Below are 9,118 nucleotides of genomic sequence, written 5' to 3'. Positions count from 1 at the left end.
TTCCATCACAGTGGCTCCTGTAACAGTCTGAAATTGGGGAGCAGGAGTCCTCCACCTTGGTTGTTTCTCAAGGTTGCTATTCTACATTTCCTAAAACTCTTCGTGAATTTTAGGATCAGTGCTAAGTGTGGCCCTGGTTTCCCTCTGCTGTGTCCTCACCATGGCACCTGGGACTTGGAAGGGGCGACATTGAATCAGAGATGAGATCCACATTGGGTGTGTGACATCTGAGTGACACCAGATCTGCTCGCCCGTGAGTGGGGCGCCTGGCCACTCTTCTTCAGAAATTCCCTGCACTTTCTTACTCTGTCTCTGTCTTTTTTCCCCCAGAAACACAAGAGCCGAAAGCGCCGGTAAGTTATTAAGCTGATGGAGGGGAGGGGGTGGGCAGACAGAAAGCCAGGGCTACTCTCTCCAGTGGCTGACAGGCCAGGCAGCTGTCGTGCCCAGCTGGGTGGGATCCAGAGGGAGAGGTAGAGGCCGGCCAAGGGGAACTTTTTAAAGGCATTCCAATGCCGGTTGCCATGAAGGCAGAGTTGTTTGGGAACATAGAGGTTCGCTAGTCTCCAGGGATTTACAGAACCAGGCACATGACTCGTGTTTCTCAGTTATCAGCAGGCCTGGTTTTTGGCTGGCCTCCTTCCTCCGACAGCCTTGGCATTGCGTTGTGGGTGGATGCTCTGTTGTGGGCGGATGCTCTGTTGTGGGCGGATGCTCGCTGGGCTCTCCAGGATGGATAAGGAAGAGATATGTCCTGTCTGAAGATGGGAGTGAGTGCTCTAGGCTGTAATGAGTTCCCAGTCTCTGCAGGCACTCAGCAAAGGCCGGTCAGCACTGTGGTTCTTTTTGGATTCCAGCTTGGCCCTCTCATGAGCTGGTGACTCAAGTGTGATTTCTACCTATGAGGATGGCAGCTAGGTTGGAGACCCTCCCACTGTGTCTCTCAGTTGTTCAGGATTGAGCCTTCCTGCTGAATCCTAAAGGATTGTGGCAGCCCAGTGGATTTCTTGCTCAATCCAGGTTTGTCTTGGGACAGATGGCCACGAAGCTTAGGTATGAGGCAAGAGAAGCAGTCCTGTTGTTTGTAGTAGACTCATCAGGCATGCCTGCTCGGCCCCAACCGATGCCCAGCCTTCCTTTTCCAGACTCTTTTGCACCGTGGAGCCAGCTCCTCTCCAGCCTGGCTTGCTGATGGATGCATGCAAGTATCTGGAGTCCCTGCAGTACCGTGTCTGGAAGAAGATGCTTGGGTCTGTTGAATCTGGTAAGGATGCAACGAGGTGCTCCAGGCCAATGGAGACCATCTTGTGCTACAGAGACAGCAAGCTTTTCAGCTTCTCAGCTTTTCCCCCTGCATACTCTTCCAGGCATGCACAAGGCCCCTGGTCCTCCCTGCTCTGCTGCACTTCAGAGAGGCTAACATTCCTTTCTATATTCATAACTCTAACACTCAAGATGGAAGACCCAATTCTAGGTCACCTCCCCCAAGGTCACTCTGACTCTCTCCTGCCAGTGTGCCCTGGTTTCATGCCTAGAAATGGCAGTTGGCCAGGGGAATGTTACTTGAATCTCTTAGGTGTCCGGGAGCATATGGACCTTCGTACTTCCTAGTCATGTGCTGGGTTAGTCTTCCGTGGCTGCTATGACGGAGGACCACAAATTGGCTTAAATGACCAGTCTATTCCCACAGCTTGGAAGGCTAAAAGCTTATTGCTAAGAAATGGGCAAAAACATGGCCCTCAGATCTGTGGGAAGGCCCTTAGATTCTGGTATTTGCTGGCATTGCTTGGGTGTCATTGGCTTGTGACTGACAAATGTGTTTCTGCTTTGGTTGGTCATATGCCATTTCTTTCACTGTGTCTATATCTCTGACCCATTCCCAAATAAGATTACATCCTGAGATACTGGGGCTTGGGACTTAACATTTATCTTTTGGGGTGGGGGTAAAGTTTGACTTTGGCCACCCCAGCAGCCCAGGACAGTTCCATGCATGCACAGGACATGCATTGGGGGCAGAAGAAGGGTGTCCAGTCTGCTGACTTTCCCTTTCCCTCTCTCTCCAGTGCCCTTCAGCTTGGATCCCAATACAGCTGCCGGCTGGCTCAAAGTGGCTGATGACCTCACGAGTGTCATCAACCATGGCTACCGCGTGCAGGTGGAGAATCCCGAGCGCTTCTCCTCGGCGCCCTGCTTGCTGGGCTCTCAAGTGTTCTCGAAGGGCTCCCACTCCTGGGAGGTGGATGTGGGTGGCCTGCCGAGCTGGCGGGTGGGTGTGGTGAGGGTCCAGGCGCACATGCAGGCGCAGGCACAGGCTGATGTGGGTGGCGAAGGCCACACACACAGCTGCTACCACGACACCCGTTCTGGCTTCTGGTACCTCTGCCGCACGCAGGGTGTGGACGGAGACCACTGCATGACTTCAGACACAGCCATAGCCCCTCTTGTCCAGGCCATGCCTCGCCGGCTGCGTGTGGAGCTGGAGTGTGAGGAGGGTGAGCTGTCCTTCTATGACTCTGAGCGCCACTGCCACCTGTACACCTTCCATGCCCACTTTGGGGAAGTGAGGCCCTACTTCTACCTGGGGTCCTCTCGGAGTGATGGTCCCCCAGAGCCTCTGCGCATCTGCCATCTGCGTGTCTCCATCAAGGAAGAGCTGGACATCTGAGCTGCCGCAGTCTGCTGGACACTGGACCGGGGACCTCTTTTGTCCCAGTATCTTCTGGTAGCCCACTATTGCCACTTGTGCAGCATCTTGTATTCTGTTTGTCCTTTCTGTAACTCCATGTCCTTCTATGCCTTTGTCTTTGTTTTCCGTCCCTGTCCTGCTCCAAAGTTAAGAGTCATCCAGGAGAGCTTGGTGAGCCTAGGCACTACTTAGAGTCGTGGCACCTTTGGGATGTAGGTTTTCTGACTCCTTTGCTGGTGAAATGTTTTCTTGTAGAATGGGCATTTTAAATATAGGTGGCCGTTTTTAGAGACGATTAGGCTGCCAGTCAGAGATGCCTCTTGTTGAGTCAGTTGTCACATTTCCCAGGAGGAAAGCCTTGTCAGGCCACACACACACGCACGCCCTAGGATTGGTAGAGAGGAGTGGACAAAGCCTTCACCCAGGCTGTCCTACCCCAGTAGGACAAACTAGGCATTGGCCAGCCTAACCGGACAGCGTGGCTTTTGGCAGTTGGTCTGAGGCCCAGGAGTCCCCGTTTGCCCAACACTGACTGGGATTGTTAGGACAGGAAAGTCCTGGCCTGCTCTGTGGGAACTGTAGGGTGTGGGGTACTCTGGAGTGCAGTTCAGTTAGCGGAGGTCACAGCAAAGGCAACTGTAAGGCTGTTGGCAGTGGTTAAGGATTGACCAGTTTCTAGTCAGTGGCCTAGAGGCCAAAGCACCAGAATGCAGTGAGAAGGCAGTCGATACTGGCTGGGTCAGGAGCCTGAGCTCTGCTCCTCAGTCTCAGGCGGAGCTTCTGGTTGGCATGGAATTGACCCTGATTCATGCTTTGAAGGTTTCCCCTGAAATTGTCCAAGGTTTCTAAAATGAGAGAGAGAGAGAGAGAGAGAGAGAGAGAGAGAGAGAGAGAGAGAGAGAGAATGAGAATATATCTGTGAATTAGCAGTAGTCTTGAAAATCTTGAAAATCACGGAGCAAGTTCTGAGAAGAGGCCTGGGGGATGCTATGTCTGCAGCCTGACCCTGGGATCCGGAGAGTCCTGGCCCTTTCTGCCCTTCTCATTGGCTTCAGTCCACTTGTTCTTGCTCTGCTCTCTGCCAGGTTTCACCCCAACTTCTCCTTTGTGTGTACCTCTACATTTTCTTTCTCAGTTTTGACTATAGATGGAGTCTGATTGCCAGCCGCCAAGTCCCAAGTGGTGTTGTAAAGAGACATGTCTTCCCGGGTGTACTGTCACAGTCAGGGACACGTTACTGACCTAGGACCTGGCATCCCAGTTTCAGCCTGCACCCCACATTACATAAGCCTGATGCTTTAAACCATGCCGCTCACCCACTAATTGGCTATAAATAGGTCATATACATTGCTTATCTAACAAGTGGGGCCTCAGAAGAGACACTGTAGTGCAGGCCAGGCTGGATGCAGGAACAGCATTAGCAAACCATTACGTTGTGGCAGATGCTTAGGCCCTTTGGGATCCAAGTAGGTGTGAAAGGGTATGTCCTTGGTGCAGGGCAACTAGTTTATGTGTGAGAAGCTTTTTCTGAAATCACTGTTACGATGAGCTTTTTATTTTCACTTTAATTCTTTTTAAATAGGGAAATTTCAGTGATCTAGGCTCCTTTAGAAATATTTAACACACTACCCATAACGGACTATGTTTTCTTTCAGTGCTTTTGTAAACACAAATTCCTATTGAACCTAACTTGTACCTGACTTGATGCTTTTCATTGTAAGATTTTATGGTGTGCAGTGAGTGTCCCATTTAGTTTGTTAGTTACAGCTTTTTCAGTTATGAGTATAGCTGCTATGAAATTTGTGTGCAAGGTTTGTGTGGATGTGTCTTTTTTCTTTTAATCCTCTGTCATATATCTCAGAGTCTGTTTTCCAGGTCATATGATAATTGTATTAAACCCTTTGAGGACTCGCCAAACTGTTTTCTAAAGCGCCGTACCGTTTTCTACTCCCACTGGCAGCAGGTGAGGGCTGGGTTGTTACACATTCTTGCCAGCACTGTCTGCCCTCTAACTTAGCTGTCCTAGTGAGGAAGAAGAGTGTCTCATTTGGCCTTTAGTTGCCATCCCTGCTAACTAAAATGGAGCATCTTTCTTGTGTTCACTGTGTGTCTACCTAAGAGGCGTAAGCCTTTGCCCATTGGGATGTTTGTCCTTCCTTTCATTATGAAGTTTTATGAGTTTGTTATGCATTCTAGATAAAAGTTTCTCTGTCAAATAAATTACTTATAAAATTTTCCTCCTATTCAGTGAGCTGTCTTTTTACTGTCTTTAAAATGTTTTTGTTTTTTTTTAAGGGGCTGGAGAGATGGCTCAGTGATTAAGAACTCTTGCTGCTCTTTTCAAAGGACCTGAATCCAATCCCCAGCAGCCAGCGGTAGTGGATCTGACATCTGGTACCCACATGCATGAAGAGCAGGGTGTGCTCTTAACTGCTGAGCCCTCTCTCCAGCCCCCTTGTACTGTCTTAGTGATGTTCCTTGGAATTCAGGTGTTTACAGTTGTGGTGATGTCCAGCACATTGGCTTTCTTTTCCTTTCTTGAATCTCCTTAAGAGCTTGGGCATTTCCCTGAATCACGTACAACACAAGACCTGTGTTTTGGCTCAGGAATGGAGCAGTTGTGCTGTTGACAGGCCCTTGGCCAAGAGTCTCCCTTCTTTCCAGCTCTCTCCTACTTTCTTGTCCTCTCTCAAACCTTCATTACTGCTAAAGGTAGTGAGAAGTTTCTGCACCCCGATAAGCCTCTCTGCCCACGTGGCAGTATAATCAAACCAAAACAAACTGAGTTAGGAAAATCCCAGGTTTAAGGATAAAATGCTCCCTGATGATTTTCCAGCTCCCCAGAGAGGAGACAGGAAAGGAAGACCAGAAAACCACACGTCTGTTTTCTGGAAGGTGGTTTAAATACCCTGTGGGAGTGGTCTTGAGCGTCTCTGGGAGAGGGATCATCATTTGGCGGGCTTTCTGAGATGTGAGAGGGATTGGGTAGGGGTCTTGGGATGGACTTCCACCAGAACAGGTGGCACCTGTTCAGTCTCCCTTTCAAACTCATCCTGTCTTGTTCCTAGAGGAGCCATCCACTTGGTCACCGTAAGGGGCTCCACACTCAAACCTGGGTGGATTTCTCCAGTGCTGTGTTCAGAGGGCATATTGCCTTTGTGACCAAGGTTCTCTGACTACTACACACAAGATTCTAGCTGGGTGAAACTTGGTATCCTTCAGATATGCCACCTGGTACATACAGGGGCATTTTCATGACAAGGACCTTTAGAGACTGAGTCTTTTGGGGCACTTCCTGCCTGCCCATGTTCTCTCCTCTATAGCAATGGAGAGTGTCCCAGCTCCTCAGTCCAGTGCCACCTGGAGGGTCTTTGGGGCAGAGTCCTGACAGTGGAGCTTCTGCACACCAGGGGACAGGAGAACCCCTACCTAGTCATGTTTGAGTGTTCAGAGGCTGTTTTCACCTTGCTTCTCCTTGCTTCTGGAGGATGGAATGTCAACAGAATATGGTCTTTGGTTCAATGTCAGGACAATAGAACCCTCTGTAACTGGCTAGTGATGAGACAGGGCCAGGATTTGTTTATTTGAGATAGAGTGTCACACAGGTCTCATGTTTAGCCCTTGTCAGCCTGGAACATGCTCTGTGGACCAGGCTGACTTCACAGAGATGTATCTGCATCTGCCTTCCAAGTACTGGGATTTGTGTGCAATCACACCCAGCCCAAGATTTGTTTTTTATATTTGTATTGTTTATGTTTGTACGTATGTGCCTACGGGGGTCAGATGAGGGTGTCAAATCTCTTGGAGCTGGAGTTGCAGGTATTTGTGGGCTGTCTGACATGGGTGCTGGATCTGAACTCCATTCTCATAGAGCAATGAGTGCTCTTAGTCACAGAGTGATCTACAACCAGAGTTTTCTGAACACTTTAGGAACATAACTACCTCTCCCAGAATGTTCCTTTGCCTCCATTGTCTCCATGACCTGGAGCTCCCCTGTCCACCACTGTGACTTGCCTATCTTGCTAGTTTCCATGATGAGTGTAGGAGCCACATGGCCACCTGTCCAATCCAAAATCCAGAGATGTCATTGGACCACTAGAAGGCTATTGTGTGGTTATACAGTTGGGTACCACTTTTGGGTGGCCTGAGGAGATGAGCAATGAATTCATCCCAGATAGGGCACAGACCACAAGGATGATGACAGCTGCCGGGGTAATGACTTCATTGGGATTACTTCCAGATGCCTGAGTAGCTCCAAGGCACCTGTACCACCTTAGAGTCTGCCCCAGTGTGGGTAAATGGCCCCAAGCTGCATTGCTGGAACTTCCTGCACAGCTCATTGGCAGGTCCACCAAAGAATGTCCTCCCCAGCAATTGCTTGCCGCTTATACCACCTTGGCGAGAGGAACTTAGGATTCTTGGTTCTTGAATTTAACTGAGTGATGAAAGGTTCTTTTAGTTTTAAAAATAATCTTTTAAAAATTAAATGTATTGATTTGGTTGGCTGAGTGCATGCCACAGCACCTATTTGGAAGCCAGGGGACAACTTGTGGGGGTCCTGTCACTATGTGGGTGGTATAGGAGGTTCTTCTGTTCATATGTTGCTTTCGTATGTTAATGAATAAAGAAACTGCTTTGGGCCTGATAGGGCAAAACTTAGGTAGGAGTGGGAGAAGCCATGGATCTTCTGCTTGAGATGGATGCTAGTTAGAATCTTGCTGATAAGCCACAGTCACATGGTGATACACAGATTAATAGAAATGGGTTAAATTAAGATTAAGAATTAACCAGTAAGAAACTAGAGCTAATGGGCCAAGCAGAGTTTTAATGAATACAGTTTCTGTGTGCTTATATCAGGTGTAAGCTAGCTGGGCAGCCGGGTCAAACAAGGGGCCACCTCTCCTTGTAACATGTGGGTCCTGAGAATCAAACTCAGGTTTGGCAGCAAGTGCCTTTACCCACTGAGCTGTCACCACCTACTCCTGTGAGAGCTTTCTGAGAGGCCCTGCACCTTCTAGAAGGAACCATTTCAACTTGTGGGAAATGGCCATTTCACAGCCACATAAGGGTATTTCTGTCAAAGATGGGTTGCGAGGGAAGGTCCTGTAAGATTATTAATGGACTAAAAATGTGTGTCCAGACACATCTTGGGGTGTCATTCCTTAGGAGTATGGGGTATTTGTTTTGTTTTTTTGAGACATCTCTCACTGGCCTGGAACTCACCAAGTTGGTGGCTAGTGAGCCCCTTAGATCCACCTGTTTCTGCCTACCCAGTTCTGAAGTTCCAAACACATGCCACTGTGTGCAGCTTTTTATGTGGGTTTGGGGGAATCAAGCCTGGGTCTCTGTGCTTAGACAGCAAGGACCTTACTGATGGAGCCCCTCCCCGGCCCAGGACTAAGAAGTTCTCACACTGTGGTGTCCTCCCTATGCCTTTTCCGTGCCTAGCCACATGGCTGGCTACTGTCTTAACAGTTGCCCTCAGGATCAGCACAGTGACGGGAGTGTGAACAGAGCAGCGGTCTGCTGTAGCATCTGGGGGTGTAGCAGATGGCATCCGGTTTTGCGTATTGTCCACACAAACATCTCTGGAGGCTGCATCTCATGTTGTGACCCTGTTACTAAGCAATGTGTGGCTTGTCTAGTTGTCATGCATTGTGGGTTGGAAATTTTGTCCCCAAAAGCTCCATGAAACAGGCATCAAGCCTGTTGTGTATACCTTTAAACGCAGCACTCAGGAAGCAGAGACAGGCGGGACTGCATAGTGAGTCCATCTTTTTTTATTATTATTTTTATTAAATTTGTTTTTTCTAAAAAGAAACAGAAGAATCTTTTCTCATTTTACACACTTATCTTGGTTCTTACTCCCTCCCTGTCTTCTGCTTCCCCCACTTTTCTCACCGTCCCAGCCCCCTCCCCCCCCATTCACTACTCAGAAAGAGTAAGGCTTCCCAAAGGGAGTCAACAAAGTCTGACCCATCACTTTGAGGCCCTCCGCTCCATATCTAGGCTGAGTAAGGTATTCCTCCAAAAAGAATAGGTTCTAAAATGCCAGTTCAAGCACTGGGGATAAATCTTGGTCCCATTGCCAGTGGCCCCACAGACTGCTCCAGCCATATAATTGTCACTTACATTCAGTGGGCCTAATTTGGTCTTATCACCCACTCCTGCTACCAGTCCAGAGTCAGTGAGCTCTCACTAGCTCAGGTCAGCTGTTTCTGTATCACCATTATGATTATGACCCTGTTGCTCATATTATTGTTCTTCCTGCTCTTGGACTGGTCTCTGGAAGCTCAGCCCAGTGCTTAGCTGTGGATCTCTGCATCTGCTTCCATCAGAAGGTTCTATGATGACTCTTAAGGTAGTCATCAATCTGATTACAGGGGAAGGCCATTTCAGGCCCTCCCCGCTATTGCTTAGGGTCTTAGCTGG

The 9,118-nt window shown here is 48.9% G+C and overlaps 1 protein-coding gene across 1 annotated transcript in view; it reads left to right on the top strand.

Annotated features, from left to right (window-relative positions):
• The window catches only part of Trim35 (tripartite motif containing 35), a 14,727-nt gene extending 9,798 nt beyond the window's left edge, over positions 1–4,929 (top strand). Inside the window, exons 4-6 of the mRNA XM_005355489.1 lie at positions 331–353; positions 1,146–1,264; positions 2,064–4,929. Of these exons, the coding sequence (XP_005355546.1) occupies positions 331–353; positions 1,146–1,264; positions 2,064–2,665 (744 nt within the window). The 3' untranslated portion in view covers positions 2,666–4,929. The remainder of the gene's footprint in view (positions 1–330; positions 354–1,145; positions 1,265–2,063) is intronic.
• Positions 4,930–9,118: the final 4,189 nt, after the last annotated feature.

Source organism: Microtus ochrogaster, chromosome 17 (assembly GCF_000317375.1).
Source record: "Microtus ochrogaster isolate Prairie Vole_2 chromosome 17, MicOch1.0, whole genome shotgun sequence".
NCBI lineage: Eukaryota > Metazoa > Chordata > Mammalia > Rodentia > Cricetidae > Microtus > Microtus ochrogaster.
This window is presented reverse-complemented; position numbering and strand designations above follow the sequence as displayed.